The sequence below is a fragment of the Herpailurus yagouaroundi genome, unplaced genomic scaffold, assembly GCF_014898765.1.
Source record: "Herpailurus yagouaroundi ecotype Mexico unplaced genomic scaffold, PumYag 180, whole genome shotgun sequence".
NCBI lineage: Eukaryota > Metazoa > Chordata > Mammalia > Carnivora > Felidae > Herpailurus > Herpailurus yagouaroundi.
In genome coordinates, this window is record NW_024412411.1 from 6,581,032 (window position 1) to 6,602,837 (window position 21,806).

Sequence of the window (21,806 nt, forward strand, 5' to 3'; positions counted from 1 at the left end):
AGAGAAGCTTGATGGGGCACCTGGGTGTCTCAGCAGTTGAGTGTCTGACTCTTGATTTCAGCTTGGGTCATGACACCAGGGTTGTGGGATTGAGCCCATGTCACCGAGCATGGAGCCTGCTTGAGATATATTCTCTCTCTCTCTCTCTCTCTCTCTCTCTTTCCCACTTTTCCCCATTCACATGTACTCTCTCAGAAAAAACAAAGTTTAAATAATTTTTAAAATATTTAAAGAGAAGTTTGATAGAAAAAAGAGATTAAAATTAAAAATTAAAAAAATAATAAAATAAATAAAATAAAAATTGCTCTTTCCTTACCCAAGGGAAAAAAACACAAAAGCAAAACAAACAAAAAACCCAAAGGAAGCTAGATCCTGCTTCCCCTATAGCTGAAGTTTTGCAGCACTCTATGATCATTAGACTTAGTGCATGGAAGGGGTTTGTGCTGTTCTTCTAGGGGAAGGGCCCTCTGCTCTGGTTCTCAGGTGGATTTGCCCTAATAGAGATGTGCTTGGAGGGCCCAGGGGGGTGGGGCTTAGTTTAATGGCTCCATTCTCCACTTGGTGGTGTTTAGCCCACTGAGGTCAATCAGTGCTGGCTAGGGGTGAAAATAGCTTCACCCTGCTCTCTAGTCTCTGGAGTGGGAAGTTCCCACCCTCACAGAGGCACAATAAATCATCTGTAATCCCACCTTCCATCAGAACCCTGCCTTTCACCGTCTGTGTCCATGCTATCCACCTACTAGGTGGTGCTGCCCTCCTGGGTTCTATCTCAGGCTGTGTTTCAAAACCCCACACTTCAGAGACCCCCACGGCTCAGACCCACTCTTATCCTCTGGGGGATGGTCTTGCTATGCCATGGCCAGTGCTGGCTTGTCCCAGGAAACAGTCACGTGACCACACAGTTGTAGTGCCTCAGAGCTTATGGTAAATCACAACACAGCCAGTTCCAGGGTTTGCTGTCCTCAGCCAATGTCTTTGTTCCTATACTAGTGATAGGGCAGCTCTATGGCACTTGTCCAGTCTTTTGCCCATGGATAGGCTGAGTTGCCGCTACCAAATGCACTCCAAGCATGGGAACTGCTTCTTCCCATGTGATCCAGGGGATCCTTAGACCTCGTTTGCCGAAACCCGAGGCTCTACCCTGCTTCCTCACCAGAGCACCACCAGGCACTGAGCTCTGAAACTTCAGACTCTGCGCTCCACTATTTATAAAAAAAAACTGGTGGTATTGAAACCTTCTCCTTTCCCCCCATCAATGGTTTTGGGGAACAGTTTTCTTATACAGTTCTCTGTGAGTATTTTCACTTTTTTTCTTCACTGTTAGTTCACCTCTCTCCAATCGGGATCTCTCCCTACCACAGCACCCTCAGCTCTTTTCTCCCACACATCAACCCTCTGCAGTTCTTATCTTCCATGGGTCATTTTTTCTGTTTTTAGACTTGCAGCTTAGCTCTCTAAGACTTCTGATTGGTTTTTTAGGTGTTCAGAATGATTTGATATTTATCTAGCTGATTGGGGGAGGAGGCAAGCTTAGAGTCACCCTACTCCACTGCCATCTTAACCGTCCTCTTGAGGACTAGCATTTGCACAATAGGATAGGTTTGACAAACTACCTAATTTGTAAGGCCAAGGAAGACTGGTTCTCAGGAGATTAAATATGAAATGAGATAGCTCAACATGTAAAGGTACAGCTAATGTGAATCTGTTGAGTGTTGAAAATAACAACATTGAATGAACCATAAAATAGGCCATGAAATAAGACTAGAAAAAGGATGTTCTACTACCCTTTCAAAGGGAAGATTTTAAGACAGATCCTCTAGTAGAACAAGCCTTTTTTTCCTCCATCCATCCCTTGTGCCTAAGATTCAAATAGCTAACATAAACTCCAACTCTGCTAATACAAGAGTAATCTTGGGTTCTGAAGACTCCCGGCACCAATTGGATACCATCCGAGACAGGAGCACCTCATGAGGCTACTTGGGAAGAGAGTAGGGGAAACATGAAACATTACTCACCAACAGCAATGAAACACTACTCACCACCAGCAATGAAGAGTAGGCACTCAGGATCCCAAATAAACTCAGCAAAACAATGGACCAAAAGAACCAGTATCCTGTACCTAGAAAAATGACCCTGCAAAAATGTGTTTCAATTCTTAAAATATAGCAGCAATAAGTAGTGTCTGTGTCAAGGGTAGGGAATAAGACTGGACTAGATGAGGCTTAGGAAAATGGAAGGAGGTAAGAGAAGAAATCTGAGAATAGATCTGTGAAGAGCTCTGGAGATATTTAGTTGAAAGTTTTAACTTTATCCTATAGGCAACTGGGTACTTTAGTGGGGTTCTGTATAAGTGGTATGATTTTTTTTAATTATTTAGAATATATACTCAAAACTTATGTCCTCTTTTAAAAAAAGAAACATAATAATAAAGAAATTCTGCAATGTCAAAAGAGAAAAAGCCATCCATAAGTTCACCACCTTAATAAAATTAATGTTTTCTGGGGCACCTGGGTGGCTCAATCAGATTGAGCGACTGACTTAATCTTAGGTCATGATCTCACGGTTTGTGAGTTCGAGCCCTGCGTTGGGCTCTGTGCTGACAGCTCAGAGCCTGGAGCCTGCTTCTGATTCTGTGTCTCCCTCTCTCTCTGCCCCTCCCCCACTCATGCTCTGTCTCTCTCTGTCTCAGAAATAAACATTAAAAATAAATAAATAAATAAATAAATAAATAATAAAATTAATGTTTTCCATTTTGGCATGTTCCCTGCCCATTTGCATGTATGTTTTCATATACAGCTGCAATCACAGCCACCATATTAACTGCTCTATGCTAGAGCTAAGATATTTGGGCCCTTTAAAAGCAGTGTGGAGGTTCCTCAGAAAATTAAAAATAGATCTACCCTATGACCCAGCAATAGCACTGCTAGGAATTTATCCAAGGGACACAGGAGTACTGATGCATAGGGGCACTTGTACCCCAATGTTCATAGCAGCACTCTCAACAATAGCCAAATTATGGAAAGAGCCTAAATGTCCATCAACTGATGAATGGATAAAGAAATTGTGGTTTATATACACAATGGAATACTACGTGGCAATGAGGAAAAAAATGAAATATGGCCTTTTGTAGCAATGTGGATGGAACTGGAGAGTGTGATGCTAAGTGAAATAAGCCATACAGAGAAAGACAGATACCATATGGTTTCACTCTTATGTGGATCCTGAGACACTTAACAGGAACCCATGGGGGAGGGGAAGGAAAAAAAAAAAAAGAGGTTAGAGTGGGAGAGAGCCAAAGCATAAGAGACTCTTAAAAACTGAGAACAAACTGAGGGTTGATGGGGGGGTGGGAGGGAGGGGAGGGTGGGTGATGGGTATTGAGGAGGGCATCTGTTGGGATGAGCACTGGGTGTTGTATGGAAACCAATTGGACAATAAATTTCATATATTAAAAAAAAATAGATATTTGGGCCCTTTAAAAACAGTTCGAACATGTTCTGTTCCTTAAGTATGTTATGAGAGAAAGCTGCTAATAATATGCCAAGAGAAACAGTGTTATTCTGGTCTACGTATTATATGTCAAATAATTTGAACTCATTTCCAAATAACAGGAATTACCTTCTCTTCATATAAAACCTGGAGAAATTATAACTTAATAATATAAAAATTTAGATTAGTGAACATATAACCACATTAAAATCAATAAGGGGGGGCGCCTGGGTGGCGCAGTCGGTTAAGCGTCCGACTTCAGCCAGGTCACGATCTCGCGGTCCGTGAGTTCGAGCCCCGCATCAGGCTCTGGGCTGATGGCTCAGAGCCTGGAGCCTGTTTCCGATTCTGTGTCTCCCTCTCTCTCTGCCCCTCCCCCGTTCATGCTCTGTCTCTCTCTGTCCCAAAAATAAATAAAAACGTTGAAAAAAAATTTAAAAATAAATAAATAAATAAAAATAAAATCAATAAGGGAAATTCTCTTTCCTCACAGGCTTTAAGACACATCAAGAACAAAGAAACAGGCAATCAGCCATCCTAGTGAGAGCTATCCCAAATCAAGACACTGGGAATAGTATTCTGTAGAATATGAACTCACAACTAGAAATCCGAAAGCATCAAATAATGTCAGCAAATGAATTCAATAAAGCCAACAAATAAAAAACTTGCAATTAAGAAAATATAATGGCACAATCAGAAAAGAATCACAAAATAAATATATTTAAGATGTTTAGAGAAATAAAGGAAGGACTAACATCCATGTAACAAGAATATAATTCTTTGGGGTTTTCAAAAAAGATTTTAAGTAATCTCTACACCCAAAATGGGGCTTGAACTTACAACCTCAAGATCAAGAGTCACATGTTCTACTGACTGAGCCAGCCAGGTACCCCAAGAATATAATGTTTCAATATGAGCACAGGGATAATAAAAAAAAAACAAAACAAAGTTCTTGGGGGAAAAAATGAAAGATGGACTTAGTATCAGTCTAGATACAGCCAAAGGATTAATCAAACAGCTTAACCAAGAAGCAACACCAACTTTGCTTTCAAGTGAGAATGGAAAGTTAAGGTTTGCCATTTAATGGTGCCTCTACCTTTTCTAATCATTTCCCTGGCTACATTAGATTTTTTTCTTTTTTTTACTTCCTTTCAATCTTATTTTGTATATTCAATCACACATAAATATTATTAGTTCAATTCATCTGCTGTGAACTTCAGGCAAAGGAAGAGCTGTGGTTTTATTTCTCTCTCTCCCTTTTCTACCTCTTCCTGTCCCATTAATCTGTACTCATTCTTAGTGGTGGTGTGTGCATGTGGTGGGGGGAGATAACAAAAGGGAGTGAGAAGAATGAAAAGGAGTTAGCTTAAGTGACTGCCTACACATCAGTGGAACTTAAAAAAGGAAGTCTTTCTTGGTCATCACTCCTTTAATCTGCAAATATACAGTTGCTGGGAATATACAGTAGGCTCACTCCATATGGATTGTCCAATGCAGGCTTCTTCTGACTTAGTGTTTTCAAACAGTTTTCTCCCTGCTCTGGGCCATTTGCTTTATATCCCCTTAGCAGCATAATCACATCCCCCTTTTAGATGGAGGCCTTCTCATTCAATACAGAAAGACTTTTTAGGGCAGACTAGTCAATGCAGCCTCCTCACCTAAATCCACATTTGCTGCACCAATGCTTAAAGAGACCTTCCAGGACCCCTTCTCTGCTTTCCCATAGCTGCAAGATGCAGCTTTCTTGTACCTTCCCCAAATACATTTCCTACATACCACAATGCTTTATATTAGTCCCACCAATTTATTGTCAGCTGACAGTAATTCTGAGGGGGGAAAAAAGACACCTTGTGGTGAGGCATTCACATAACTTTCACATAACATAAGGAATGGGGAGACATGTCTAACCCCACAACATACATGGGGGGAAAAGGGAAGTGATAGTTACCCCATCAAAAATTGTGCTCTAAAAGGGAATAACAACTAAAAAAGCTGGATGATATGTTCTTTAAAATCTAAATGAAGGCACCAGGGAGCCAATAAGCAGTGAGGAACTATGGAACCAAGATCCAAGTAAGAGAGGAAAATCCACAATACATAACTTGTCATTTGGGTGATTTTTCTCTAGAAGAAGTGGCTGAGATAGAGACATCTTGCAGGGCTAGGAGGACAAAAATATGGGGAGGGTAATCTGCTAGACACTATACACTTTGATTTAGGACCTTTTAGGGCTAAATCTTAGGAGTAAGCACAAACCAAAAATAGACTGCTTCTGGGGGACTGAATCATAGCTTTGAACAATTTAAGTATGTAATATTGAATTAAGGTGAACAGGATTTGCTAATACACCTAGGTATTTGTCAGAGTAACTGAGAGGACTTAATGTAATTCAAGGTCTCAAATTACCTATACAACTTATTATATACAATACTGCGCTCAAGCAAAACAATCAGTCATGCTAGGATAGGAGACCACATTAGTGAATGCCTAAAGAGATGACAACATAAAAAGATCTCTGGCATATCTAGGTAAGAAAGGTATTAGACACAGACTTCTTTTTTTTTTTTTTAATTTTTTTTTTCAACGTTTATTTATTTTTGGGACAGAGAGAGACAGAGCATGAACGGGCGAGGGGCAGAGAAAGGGGGACACAGAATCGGAAACAGGCTCCAGGCTCTGAGCCATCAGCCCAGAGCCCGACGTGGGGCTCGAACTCACGGACCGCGAGATCGTGACCTGGCTGAAGTCGGACGCTTAACCGACTGCGCCACCCAGGCGCCCCTAGACACAGACTTCTAAATAAATATCCCTAAAATGTTTAGACTGTGACAAAATTAAGAATTTCAGTATAGAACTATTTAAAAGGAGACCAATTTAAAAAAATAAAAGAATTTGTTAAACAAAGAATAGGTCAGAAAAAAATATCAAGAATGAAACAGAGACACACGAACAAATATACAAAAAATAAAGAAAAGTAAGACACTTGGGGATAAAGAAAGGAGGTCTAATATACATAAAATTGAAGTTCCAAACATAGAGGTGATAAAAAATTGAGTAAAAACATCTGAAAAGAGAGTGGCTGAGAACTTCTCCAAAATGATTAAAATATTTTACTGGTCTGGGATCAGTCAGTAAAGGATTTACTATAGGGATCAGACCTTATGCTGTTATAGAAGCCACTAGAGAAGGCTATATAAGTCTGTTACATCTGCTCTGATATTTGGCCTAAAGTGGCTAGAACTCAGGCCAGCAGTCGGGAAGGAAAACTGAACCTGACATATGAGAGAACTAAACTCTACAATGAGCAACTGGAACCCACAAGAACAAAGTGAAACACATGAGGGTAAACTGAAACCCATGTGGACACACACAATGGAACCTGTGTCTGTCTTTCACTGGGTCAAGCACTTAGCTAAGCTAGTCCAGGGTACTGCTGCCTCAATATCCATTTTGTTTGGCCAAGTGGGCTGCAAGGAAGTTAAACTGACATTAGCCCCCTCAGAGAAACACATGCCCTATACAGCATCCCAGAGTCACAAGCAAATATAAATTCCTGATAGAACTCCCCCAACAGCCCTTGGGATCAGATTTCCTCTGCTCCCTGGCACCTGTATGCCTTATGTGCCCCTTAGATATGACTCTCATGGGGCTTACCAAACTCCTGCTCTTTTAGTTTGAATTGACCAATCTGGTCCTCGCCCAGTAACCACTCCATCCAAGGACACTGATAAAGGCATGTGCCTAAGTCATGCCTCTCTGTCTACACTCTGCCTTGACCTTCCATGTGCCCCCTTGAGGTGTGCCATGTACATCCTCTAGTACCTATAAGTAATAAACTTCTCTCTTTTGATTTCTCTTGTGGCCTGTTGTTGAACCACCACTCACTACTGTTGTTGCCTTGACTCATGATCCAGCACCCTGTGCTCCACAGAAAAGAATGTTAATTTAGCAAAGTTGCAATACACTGCCTCCAACCTTGATGATAAGAATGACCTGTAGAAAAAGTTGGTGCCTTTGGTCATTGAGCTGCACACTTATATGGCCTAGGACACAAAGAAACTAAAAAAGAGATGGCAGGAGTAGGGAGTATGTAGGCCAAGGTACCACCCCATGCCCCAGCATGAAGGCTGCCATAATGCCTGGGCACATCAGTGATCTTCAGATTATAAAACAATGGCTGCTGATTCACTTCCCACATGCAAATTTTATGCAACTTTCTCATGTACCTAATCCTAACCCAATCCTATACTGGCAACAGAATTCTTAGAAATGTAGTTTCAGTTTAGCAGTCCCAGATAATATAGGATCACAGCCCACTCATGGTCAACTTGGAATCCATACACACCTCTACTAACTACTCTTATTTTCTAATATGATGCAATGATCTCTCATAGAACCAAAAATACACCAATCCTCTCTCCAAAAGAGGTTAGAGTTCTCACCACAGGGTGATGGTTATACCTCCAGTTTAAGTACTGATATATATGATTAACTACTATTGACACACCCTATTATGAAAAAAGAGAAAAATGTGTGTGTGTATGCATACATACATACTATATATATATATATATACATATACATATACATACACATACATATATATATACATATACATACACATACATATATATATATATATATATATATATATATATATATATATATAGAAGGAGGGAAGGAGAGAGGAGCAAGCAGAATTCTGGCCCCCATGAATTCTGTCCTCTGGTGTCACACCAGTGATGATATTATATTAGATGGTAAAAGGAACTTTGCAGACGTAATTAAGGTTACTAAACAGCTGACTTTAAAATAGGGAGATTAACCTGGATTATCTGGGTAAATCCAGTGTTATCACATGAACTCTTAAAATCAGAAGGGGAGGGCATAAAAGGAAGTAAGAGAAATGAGAAAGAAGGACTCAGAAATCTGAAGTTTAAGAGGACTTGACACACAGTTCTTAGTTCTGAAGATAGAGAAGGTCACAAGCTAAAGAATTCACTGGCTTTGAGAAGGTGAGAACAACTTCCATCTGACAACCACCAAAGAAAGGGCACTTCATTCCTACAATGAGAAATACATGGATTCTGCCAACACTGAATAAACCAAGAAGTGGATTCTCACCCAGTCTATACATAAATGCTCAGGCCAACTAGCATGTTGATTTCAGTATTATAAGATCCTAAGCAGAGTACCCAGCTGAGCATGAATGACTTCTGACCTACAAACTATAAGACAATAAACAGATATTGTTTTAGGCCACCCAATTTTCAGTAGTTTGGTATAGTAACAATGGTAAAACTGCCCATAAAACTTACTTGTGACATTAGAACCTGTGGGAGCACACTCATGTATACAATTTCTATTTGATAATGGACTATTTAGTGAGAATTCTGCTTGCTGCTGAGTATGTTTCTTCCAACTATGCATTCCAAAACTAGAGAAATAACCATAGAGTGGGATTGGGATGTGCTAGACCCACTATGGAAATGGACCTCAGCCAGGAGGAGGGGCCAAGATGGCAGAGCTGCATGGAACTTTTTTCTCCCTCTCTTGTCCCTGAAATACAGCTAAATCAACACCAAACCATCTTGTAAATGGTTTGCAAATAGTTTCCAAACCTAGAAAACTGATTTGAGGATTAACACAATGATCTGCACAACTTGAACCACAGAACTCAGCAGGTACATGGTGTGGAGAGGTGAACTGGGGTAGAGAGAAGCCACAGAGGGTAGAGAGCTGCTTTTGCTTGAGGAGAAAGAACAGAGACGGGGGGAAAGTACAGGAAAAGCACTCCCTTACCCCACAAAAGCAGCTGGAGAGAAAGAGAAAGAGTGGACGGAACAAAAAAGAAAGGAGAAAGGGACTGCAAGGGGCTAAACAAAAAAAGAAAGAAAGGAGAAAGGAGAGGGTTTGAATTCCATTAAGATGCTATAAACAGGAGAGCACGGAGCTTGAAACTCCGCAGCTCAATACTGGCAGAGCTCTGGTGGGAAGAGCTAATCCTCAGGAGCAGTGAAGTCCAAGGGGTCCTCAGGCCACACGGGGAGAGGTAGTTCCCCTGTTGGGAGGACATTTGGTACAGGCTATGTGGCCTCCCCACAGGCAAAGGTCCCAGCGGACCCCAGACAACAGCCACATTTGCTGGTGTTGGAACAAGGATGTTAGGGGTGAAGTCTGGTGCCAGATGGGTGTTGTGATTTACCATAATCCCTGAAACGCTGCTGCTACACGATCACACGAACTTCTGGGGTGGGCTAGCACCCAGCCATAGTCTCTGGACATCTGCAGCATGACAGTCACACAAACATACCAGGGGGCTGGCCAGCACCCAGCCAGTGCTCAGCGAGACCCTCCCCTAGAGGGTCTGAGCAGGTCAAAGCTGCAGGACCCTCAGAAGTGAAGGGTTTGGAAACACAGCCCCATCTTAGATAAAACTCAGAAGGGAGGTGCCAGCTGGCAGGCTGATGGCTTGGTCATGTGCAGCATAGAAGTGGGGAGTGGACGGAAACTCTTGCTGATTGCTGGTCAGCAAGAGTACAGAATTCTGATACTAGAGACTAGGTAGCTGGATGACACCATTTTCTTTTCTTTTTTTTCAACGGTTTTTTTTTTTATTTATTTATTTTTGGGACAGAGAGAGACAGAGCATGAACGGGGGAGGGGCAGAGAGAGAGGGTGACACAGAATCGGAAACAGGCTCCAGGCTCTGAGCCATCAGCCCAGAGCCTGACGCGGGGCTCGAACTCACGGACCGCGAGATCGTGACCTGGCTGAAGTCGGACGTTTAACCGACTGCGCCACCCAGGCGCCCCTCTTTTTTTAATGTTCATTTATTTTTGAGAGAGAAAAAGAGAGACAGAGACAGAGCATGAGCGGGGGAGGGGCAGAGGGAGAGGGAGACACAGAATCTGAAGCAGGCTCCAGGCTCTGAGATGGCAGCACAGAGCCCAATGCAGGGCTCAAACCCACGAACTGTGAGATCATAACCTGAGCCAAAGTTGGATGTTTAACCAAATGAGCCACCCAGGCGCCCCTAGGTGATGCCATTTTCACCCCTCCTGCACATGCACATACACGCCTACACATGCCACAACAATCCATGCCAGTAAACTAAGCAGTGACGTCTCGGGGAGAATGGAGCCGCTATACCAAGCCCTGTCCAACTGGGCCAATCATGCTAGATGAACACCACAAAATCTCTCTACCTGCTTAGTTTACAGACTATAAAGTGCTTCATAGTTTGACTTCTAGGGGAAAGTGGATGTAATTCCAATTGTATTCATCCTGTTCACTGGTACATCTACTCAATTTTTTTTCTTTTCTCATTCTTGAATACAGAATTTATTTTTATTTTCCATTTCTATAAAAAGGATCTTTCTTTAAATTTTGTCCTTTATTTTTTACTTTTTAATAAATTTTTAAAATTCTATTTTACTGCCATCATTTCATTTTATTCTATTTTATTGTATTGATTTTCTTAAATTTCAAACATTTCCATTTCTTTTTCCTTTTCTTTTCTTTTTATTTCTATTCTGTCAAGCTTCTTTCAAAACCAGGCCAAGACACACCTAGGAATTAGCATCCTTTATTTGATTTTTTGTGGTGTTTTTAATTTCTATTTAAAATTTTTTTATTTTATTAGTTCTTTTTCTTCCTTCAAAATGACGAAATGGAGGAATTCACCCAAAAAAAAGAACAGAAAGGAATGACAGCCAGGGACTTAATCAATACAGGTACAAGCAAGATGTCTGAACCAGAATTTAGAATCATGATAATAAGAATACTAGCTGGGGTTCAAAATAGCATAGAATCCCTTTCTGCAGAGAATAAAGAAGTAAAATCTAGTCAGGACAAAATTAAAAATGCTATAATCGAGCTGCCATCTGGAATAGGTGCCCTAGCGGCAAGGATGGATGAAGCAGAGTGGTGAATCATCAATACAGAGGACAAACTTATGGAGAATAATGAAGTAGAAAAAAAGAGGGAAACTGAGGCAAAAGAGAATGATATAAGAATTAGAGAACTCAGTGACTCATTAAAAAGGAATAACATCCGAATCATAGGGGGGTCCAGAAGATGAAGTGAGAGGAAAAGGGGTAGGTTTATGTGAGCAAATAATAGTAGAAAAGTTTCCTAACCTGGGGGAAGACACAGAAATCAAAATCCAGGAAGCACAGAGAACTCCCATTAGTTTCAACAAAAACCAACCATCAACAAGGCATATCATAGACAAATTCACAAAACACTCTGGCAAGGAAAGAATCATGAAAGCATCAAGGGAAAAAGAATCCTTAACCTACAAAGGAAGACAGATCAGGTTTGCAGCAGACCTATCTACAGAAACTTGGCAGGCCAGAATGGAGTGGCAGGATATATCCAATGTGCTAAATTGGAAAAATATACAGTCAAGATCTTTATCCAGCAAGGCTGTCATTCAAAATAGGAGAGATAATAAGTTTTCCAAACAAAAACTAAAGGAGTTCGTGACCACTAAACCAGGCCTGCAAGAAATTTTGAGGGGGATTATCTGAGGGGAGAAAAGATGAAAAAAAAAAAAAAAAAAAAAAAAAAAAAAAAAAAAAAAAAAGACCAAAAGCAACAAAGACCAGAAAGGACCAGAGAACACCACCAGAAACTCCAACTCTATGGGCAACATAATGTCAATAAATTTATATCTGTCAGTACTCACTTTAAATGTCAATGGATTAAAGATCAATCAAAAGACATAGGGTAACAGAATGGATAAGAAAACAAGATCCATCTATATGCTGTTTACAAGAGACCCACTTTAGACCTAAAGACACCTTCAGATTGAAAGTAAGGGGATGGAAAACCATCTATCATGCTAATAGTCACCAAAAGAAAGCTGGAGTAGCCATACTTATATCAGACAATCTAGATTTTAAAATAAAAACTGTAACAAGAGATGAAGACAGGCATTATATCATAATTAAGGGATCTAGCCACCAAGAAGATCTAATAGTTGTAAACATTTATGCTCCAAATGTGATGACACCCAAATATATAAATCAATTAATCACAAACATACAGAAGCTCACTTCAACACCCTACTTACAGCAATGGACAGATCATCTAAACAGAAAATCAACAAGGAAACAATGGCTTTGAATGACACACTAGACCGGATGGACTTGACAGATGTATTCAGAACATTTCATCCTAAAGCAGCGAATATACATTCTTCTCCAGTACACATGGAACATTCTCCAGAATACACCACATATTGGGACACAAATCAGCCCTCAACAAGTACAAAAAGAGTGAGATCATACCATGCATATTTTCAGACCACAACACTATGAAACTTGATATCAACCACAAGAAACAATTTGGAAAGATAACAAATACTTCAAGACTACAGAATGAATCCTACTAAAGAATGAATGTGCCAACCAAGACGTTAAAGAGGAAATTTAAAAGTACATGGAAGCCAATGAAAATGATAAAACCACAGCCCAAAACCTCTGGGACGCAGCAAAGGCAGTCATTAAGAGGGAAGTATATAGCAATCCAGACCTTCCTAAAGAAGGAAGAAAGGTCTCAGATACACAACCTAACCTTACACCTTGCAGAGCTGGGAAAAGAACAGCAAATAAAACCCAAAACAAGCAGAAGATGGGAAATAATAAAGATTAGGGCAGAAATCAATGCTATCAAAGCCAAAATAAAACCCCAAAAAACAAAAAACAAAAAAACCCAGAACAGATCAATGAAACCAGGAGCTGGTTCTTTGAAAAAATTAACAAAACTGATAAACACCTGGCCAGTTTGCTCAAAAAGGAAAAGGAAAGGACCCAAATAAAATCAAGAATGAAAGAGGAGAGATCACAACCAACACAGCAGAAACACAAACAATAAGAGAATGAGCAATTATATGCCAATAAAATGGGCAATCTGGAAGAAATGGACAAATTCCTAGAAACATATAAACTACCAAAACTGAAACAGGAGCAAATAGAAAATCTGAACAGATCCACAACTAGTAAAGAAATCGAATTAGTAATCAAAAATCTGCCAAAAAACGAGTTCAGAGCCGGATGGCTTTTCAGGGGAATTCTACAAAACATTTAAAGAATAGTTAACGCCTATTCTTTTGAAGCTGTTCCAAAAAATAGAGATGGAAGGAAAACTTCCAAATTCATTTTATGAAGCCAGCATTACCTTGATTCCAAAACCAAAGACCCCACTATAAAAGAACTGCAGACCAAGTTCCCTGATGAACATGGATGCAAAAGTCCTCAACAAGATACTAGCTGACCAGATCCAAAAATACATTAAAAGAACTATTCACCATTACCAAGTGGGATTTATACCTGGGATGCAGGGCTGGTTCAATATCCGCAAAATAATTAACGTGATTCATCACATCAATAAAAGAAAGAACAAGAACCAAATGATCCTCTCCACAGATGCAGAGAAAGCATCTGACAAAATATAGCATCCTTTCTTGATAAAAGACTTTAAGAATGTAGGGATAGAAGGATCATACCTCAACACCATAAAAGCCATATATGAAAGACCCACCACTAATATCAACCTCAATGGGGAAAAACTGAAGAGCTTTACCCCTAAGATAAGGAACATGACAGGGATGTCCACTCTCGCCACTGTTCTTCAACATAGTATTGGAAGTTTAGCCTCAGAAATCAGACAACACAAAGAAATAAAAGGCATTCAAATCAGCAAGGAGGAAGTCAAAGTTTCACTCTTCACAGACAACATGATACTCTATACAGAAAACCCAAAAGATTCTACCAAAAAATTGCTACAACTGATCCATGAATTCAGCAAAGTTATAGGATTTAAAATCAATGCACAGTAGCCGCTCTGGAAAAGTGTGGAGGTTTCTCAAAAAATTAAAAATAGAACTACCCTATGACTCAGCAATAAAACTACTAGGAATTTACCCAAGGGATACAGGAGTGCTGATGCATAGCGGCACATATACCCCAATGTTTATAGCAGTGCTTTCAACAATAGCCAAATTATGGAAACAGCCTAAATGTGCATCAACTGATGAATGGATAAAGAAAATGTGGTTTATATACACAATGGAATACTACTTGGCAGTGAGAAAGAATGAAATCTGGCCATTTGCAGCAACGTGGATGGAACTGGAGGGTATTATGCTAAGTGAAATAAGTCAGTCAGAGAAGGACAGATATCATATGTTTTCACTCATATGTGGATCTTGAGGAACTTAACAGAAGACCATGGGGGAGGGTAAGGGGAAAAATAGTTACAAACAGAGAGGGAAGGAGGCAAACCATAAGCAACTTAAATACAAAGAACAAACTGAGGGTTGATGGGGAGTGGAGGAGAGGGGAAAATGGGTGATGGGCATTGAGGAGGGCACTTGGGATGAGCACTGGGTGTTGTATGTAAGCCAATTTGACAATAAAGTATATTCAAAAAATAAAATCAATGCACAGAAATCAGTTGCATTCCTACATACCAACAATGAAGCAACAGAAAGACAAATCAAGGAATCTCTCCCATTTACAATTGCAACAAAAACCGTAAGATACCTAGGAATAAACCACAGAGGTGAAAAATCTATACACTGAAAACTATAGAAAGCTTATGAAAGAAATTGAAGAAGACACAAAAAAATGGAAAAAGATTCCATGCTCCTGGATAGGAAGAACAAATATTGTTAAAATGTCGATACTACACAAAGCAATCTACATATTCAATTCAATCTGTATCAAAATAACACCGGCATTCTTCAAAGAGCTAGAACAAACAATCCTAAAATGTGTATGGAACCATACACCAAAGACCATACCAAAAGACCCCGAATAGCCAAAGCAATCCTGAAAAAGAAAACCAACCAAAGCTGGAGGCATCATAATCCTGGGCTTCAAGCTGTATTACAAAGCTGTAATCATCAAGACAGTATGGTACTGACACAAAAACAGACACTCAGATCAATGGAACAGAATAGAGAACCCAAAAGTAGACCCACAAGCGTATGACCAACTAATCTTTGACAAAGCAGGAAAGAATATCCAATGGAATAAAAGTCTCTTCAGCAAGTGGTGCTGGAAAAACTGGACAGCGACATGCAGAAGAATGAACCTGGACCACTTTCTTATACCACACACAAAAATAAATTCAAAATGGATGAAAGATCTAAATGTAAGACAGGAAGCCATCAAAATCTTCGAGGAGAAAGCAGGAAAAACCTCTTTGACCTTGGCCTCAGCAACTTCTTACTCAACAGGTCTCTGGAGACAAGGGAAACAAAAGCAAAAATGAACTGTTGGGACCTCATCAAAATGAAAAGATTCTGCACAGCAAGGGAAATAATCAGCAAAACTAAAAGGCAACCAACAGAACGGGAGAAGATATTTGCAAATGACACATCAGATAAAGGATTAGTATCCAAAATCTATAAAGAACATATCAAACTCAACACCCAAAATACAAATAATCCAGTGAAGAAATGGGCAAAAGACATGCATAGACACATCTCCAAAGAAGACATCCAGATGGTTAACAGACACATGAAAAAATGCTCAACATCACTCATCATCAGGGAAATACAAATCAAAACCACAATGAGATACCACCTCACACCAGTCAGAATGGCTAACATTAACAACTCAGGCAACAACAGATGTTGGCAGGGATGCGGATAAAGGGGATCTCTTTTGCACTGCTGGTGGAAATGCAAACTGGTACAGCCAGTCTGGAAAACAGTATGGAGGTTCCTCAAAAAATTAAAAACAGAACTACCCTACAACCCAGCAATTGCACTAGTAGATAATTATTCAAGGGATATACGTTGTTGTTTCAAAGGGGCACATGCACCCCAATGTTTATAGCAGTGCTATGGATAATAGCTAAAGTATGGAAAGAGTACAAATGTCCATCAATGGATGAATGGATAAAGAAGATGTGGCATATGCATATATACATATATATACACACACACACACACACACACACACACACATGCATACACTATACACACATACACACACACACACACACACACACACACACACACACACACACCATGGAGTATTACTCGGGAATCAAAAGGAATGAAATCTTGCCATTTGCAACTACATGGATGGAACTAGAGGGCATTATGCCAAGTGAAATTAGTCAGAGAAAGATAAATATCATATGACTTCACTCATATGTGGAATTTAAGATACAAAACAGATGAACATAAGGGAAGGGATGCAAAAATAATATAAAAACAAGGAGGGAGACAAAATATAAGAGAATTAAATACAGAGAACAAACAGGGTTGCTGGAGGGGTTGTGGGTGGGGGGTGGGCTAAATGGGCAAGGGGCACTAGGAAGGACACTTGTTGGGATAAGCCCTGGGTGTTATACCTAGGGGATGAATCATTGGAATCTACTCCTGAAATCATTATAGCACTATATGCTAACAAACTTGGATGTAAATAAATAAATAAATGGAGGGGCGCCTGGGTGGCGCAGTCGGTTAAGCGTCCGACTTCAGCCAGGTCACGATCTCGCGGTCCGTGAGTTCCAGCCCCGCGTCAGGCTCTGGGCTGATGGCTCAGAGCCTGGAGCCTGTTTCCGATTCTGTGTCTCCCTCTCTCTGCCCCTCCCCCGTTCATGCTCTGTCTCTCTCTGTCCCAAAAATAAATAAAAAACGTTGAAAAAAAAATTTTAAATAAATAAATAAAATAAATAAATAAATAAATAAATAAATGGACCTGAGCCAATTGCCATCTGTTACCTATCATCCAAAAAAGAAAGCTTTACTCTGACTAGTGAATCACAGTGGTGTTTTTACAGCTCCAGAAATTCATGTCAGTTCAGTGTCAGTGTCCATTAATTCCCCAAAAGTACAACCCCAATGCACAACCACCTTGGTAAATGGCCAGAGAGTCTTTGGGGGAAAAACTAGGAAGAAGACTGACAGAAGAAAGAAATACTTTTGGTCATGTAGCAAAGTCCTTCTGCAAGGCCTTCTCTTCATTCAAGGGCCAATTTATTTGGTAAATGAATAAAACTGAGAGCAGGCAAACAACAGAAAAGATGAACAAAGCTAAAAGCTGAATCTTTGAAAAGGTAAAATCAACAAACCTTTAGCGAGACTAACCAAGGAAGAAAGCGAGGACCCAAATAAATAAAATTATAAAGAAAAGGGAGACATTCCAATCAATACCACAGAAATGAAAATGATTGTAAGAGACTGCTACGAACAACTATATGTCAACAAACTAGACAGCCTAGAAGAAATGGATAAATTCCTAGAAACATACAATCTACCAAAATGAATCATGAAGAAATAGAAAATCTGAACAGATCAATATTGAATGAGGAGACTGAATTAGTAATCAAAAACCTTCCAACAACGAAAATCTTGGGACCAAGACTGCTTCCCTAGTGAATTTTACCAAATATTTAAAGAACTAATACTGATCCTTCTCAAACTCTTCCCAAAACTGAAGAGGGAAAACACTCCCAAACTCATTTTACAAAGCCAGAATTACCCTGATATCAAAGCCAGATAAGGGCACTACAAGAAAAGAAAACTACAGGCTGATATCCCTGATGAATATAGATGCAAAAATTCATAACAAAATATTAGCAAGCCATGGGTCGCCTGGGTGGCTCAGTCGGTTGAGCCTCCGACATCAGCTCAGGTCGTGATCTCACAGTTCGTGGGTTTGAGCCCCATGTCGAACAGCTCAGAACCTGGAACCTGCTTCAGATTCTGTGTCTCCCTCTCTCTCTGCCCCTTCCTCACTTGTGCTCTCTCTTTCTCTCTAAAATAAGCATTAAAATTTAAAAAAATTTTAAACAAAATATTAGCAAGCCAAATTCAATAGCACATTAAAAAGATCATATACCATGATCAAGTGAGATTCATCCCAGTGATGCAAGGATGGTTCAACATATACAAATCAATAAATGTGATACATTACATTAATAGGATGAAAGACAAAAATCATATAATCATCTCCATAGATGAAAAAAAGAGCACTTAACAAAATTCAACACCTACTCATGATAAAAATTCTCATGATAAAAATTCTGAGTGGGAAAACGGAGAAACAAACTCTTAACTATAGAAAATAAACCGATGGTTACCAGGGAGGAGGGGGAGGGGAATGGATTAAATAGGTGGTAGGGATTAAGGAGGGTACTTGTGATGAGCACCATTGTATGGAAGTATTAAATCACTAAATTCTACACCTGAAACTAAATTTACACTGTATGCTAACTGGAATTTAAAACTTGAAAAGAAAAAAAAAACTCTCAACAAATAAATTATAGGAAGAATATACTTCCATATAATAAAGGACACATATGACAAGCCCATAGTGAGTATCTCACTCAACTGTGAAAGGTTGAAAGCTTTTCCTCAAAGATCAAGAACAATACAAGAGTGCACCCTCTCACTACTCCTATTCAACATAGTACTGGAAGTCCTAGCCAGAGCAATCAGGCAAGAAAAGAAATAAAAGGCATCAGAATCGGAAAGGAAGAAGTACCACTGTGTCTACTTGCAGATTACATAATTTTATATACAGAAAATCCTAGACTCCACCAAAAAACAGTTAAATATAATTAACAAATTAACAAATACAAAATCACCACACAAAAATTAATGGCATTACTGTAAACTAATAATGAATTACCTGTAAAAGAAATAAGGAAAAAATCCTATTTACATTAGTATCAACAATAAAATACTTAGGAATAAATTTAACCAAGGAGGTGAAGGTCTATGTACTGAAAAAGGTAAGACACTGAGGAAAGAAAGTGAAGACACAAATAAATGGAAAGATATCTCATGTTCATGATTGGAAGAATGTTATTAAAATTTCCATATTACCCAAAGTCATCTACAGATTGTTCAAACCTTATCAAAATTTCAAAGGCATTTTTCATAGAAAACAATCCTAAAATTTTTAAGGAACCACAAAAGACCTTCAATAGCCAGAGCAATCTGGAGAAAGAACAAAGCTGGAGGCATGACACTCCTTGATTTCAAACTGTATTACAAAGCCACAGTAATCAAAACAGTATGGTTTTGGCATTAAAAAATAGACACATAGATCAGTGGAACAGAAGAAAGAGCCCAGAAATAAAACCATGTAATAAGGTCAATTAATTTATGGCAAAGAAGCCAAAAACCAAGAATGTACAATGGGAAAAGAGCAGTCTCTTCAATGAGCAGTGTTGGGAAAACTGGACAGCCACATGGCAAAGAATAAAACTGGACCACTCTGCTATACCATACACAAAGATCAACTCAAATGGATTATTAAAGATTTTAATATAAAACTTGAAATCATAAAACTCCTAGAATAAAACATAAGCAGTAAGCTCCTTGACATCCATCTCGATGATGATTTTTTGGATTTGACACCAAAAACAAAGGCAACAAAACAAGCAAGTTGGACTACATCAAACGAAAAAGCCTCTGCCTAGCAAAGGAAGCCATTCTCCAGATTTCACTTTCATCAAAATAAAAAGGCAACCTATTGAAAGGGAGAAAATATTTGCAAAACATATACCTGATTAAGGAGTTCATATCCAGTACACACAAAGAACTCATACAATTCAAAAGCAAATAAATAATCCAATTACAAATGGGCAGAGGATCTAAACAGACATTTTTCCAAAGAGGACATACAGATCACCAGGTCCATAGAAGTTATAGCAAAGGGAATACAGTCAATGGTAGTGTAATAGCATCGTATGATGACAGATGATAGCTATACTTGCAGTGAGCACATCATACAGAATTGTCAAGTCACTATATTGTACACTTGAAACTAATGTGTGTCAACTATACATCGATAAAACAAACCAAAAAAAAAAAAACCCAGTGGATAGAACAAAAGAGGAATATGGGACAAGATGGAGGGAAATATGTTAATATGAATGTAGGGGCTATTAATGCAAAATTGTATATAGGCATGGAAGAGGATTGGTCCAGTTCACATCCCACTGTGCTCCAATCCTGGTTCCATTCTCGTGAAGAATAAGCTCATCCAGAGATGAACATCTCATATACGATGAATATGCTAAAGAAATGCTTGAGTTGTTTAGGATAGAGAAGAGAATATTTAGGGGAATGATGGCTGTCTTCAGTTGTCCTTCACTGTATGAGGTGCTAGATGGCAGAACCAAGACCAGTGAGTAAAAGTCACAGGGAAGGCAGGTTTCAGCTTATTATAATAAAGAGCTCTTAAAAACTTAGAGCTCTATAAATAGGGAAAGACTGAAACATAAAAGTGTACGTGCCCACCACTTGAAGTTTTAATCAGAAATTAGAAGACCACCTGGAAAGATTATTTAAAAATATGTTTACCGTGTAGAGAACTGGAACAGTTGGCCCCAAGGTCCCTTCTGACTCTGTGAGTCTACATCTTTAAATGGGATTCTGCTGAGACTACTAGATACTAACCCCCCCCCCACATACCCCTCCTTTTATGGGTAAGTAGGCTCCACCTACTCTCTGTGTACACTACTAATGAAACTTTTTCCCTAAGAGAAAGATTAGAAGTCTACTACAATACTTTTTCTTTATTATTTTACAGTTTATGAACAGTATTTACATGAGATTCTCCCATTTGCCCCTCAAAACAGTCTCATGAAATGGGTACAGCCAGAGTTTGCTCGCTCGCTCTCTCTCTCTCTCACACGCGCACACACACACACGCACGCACACGTGCACACATAGAAGCACATATGTGCACATGCACAAAGAATGAATACACACAAATTCATACACAGACCCATGCTAAAATACATGCATGAGGTAAATTTCAACCTTTATTGTGATCATAACTGATGCTTATCAAACGTAATTGGTTATTTTAAAAGTCAATCCAAATGAAATCTGAATAAGCTCCATCTGATTGTCAATTTTCTGGTTTTAATATTATATAATAGTTTTACAAGATGTTAATACTGGGTGAAGCTAGGTAAATGTTGCATGAGACCTCCTTGTATTTTCTTTTCAACTTCCTGTGAATCTATAATCATTTTCTAATAATTTTCCAAATAAAGTCCAAAAAATCAAACTAAAATATGATATCACACTGGTACTCATGAGAGAGAGAGAGCAGGTAGGGAAGAGGAAGGCATAAGTGCTGATACATAGGCACATGTACCCCAATGTTTATGGCAGCACTTTCAACAACAGCCAAATTATGGAAAGAGCCTAAATGTCCATCAACTGATGAATGGATAAAGAAGATGTGGTTTATATATACAATGGAATACTACTTGGCAATGAGAAAGAATGAAATCTGGCCATTTGCAGCAACATGGATGGAAGT

At 39.2% G+C, this 21,806-nt stretch overlaps 1 protein-coding gene across 5 annotated transcripts in view; it reads right to left on the bottom strand.

Annotated features, from left to right (window-relative positions):
* Positions 1-21,806, bottom strand: part of GDPD4 (glycerophosphodiester phosphodiesterase domain containing 4) — a 198,733-nt gene that overhangs the window by 149,521 nt on the left and 27,406 nt on the right. For all 5 annotated transcript variants that reach the window (XM_040489449.1, XM_040489448.1, XM_040489447.1 and 2 more), the window contains exon 4: positions 2,040-2,133. In XM_040489449.1, coding sequence (XP_040345383.1) covers positions 2,040-2,133 — 94 coding nt within the window. The remainder of the gene's footprint in view (positions 1-2,039; positions 2,134-21,806) is intronic.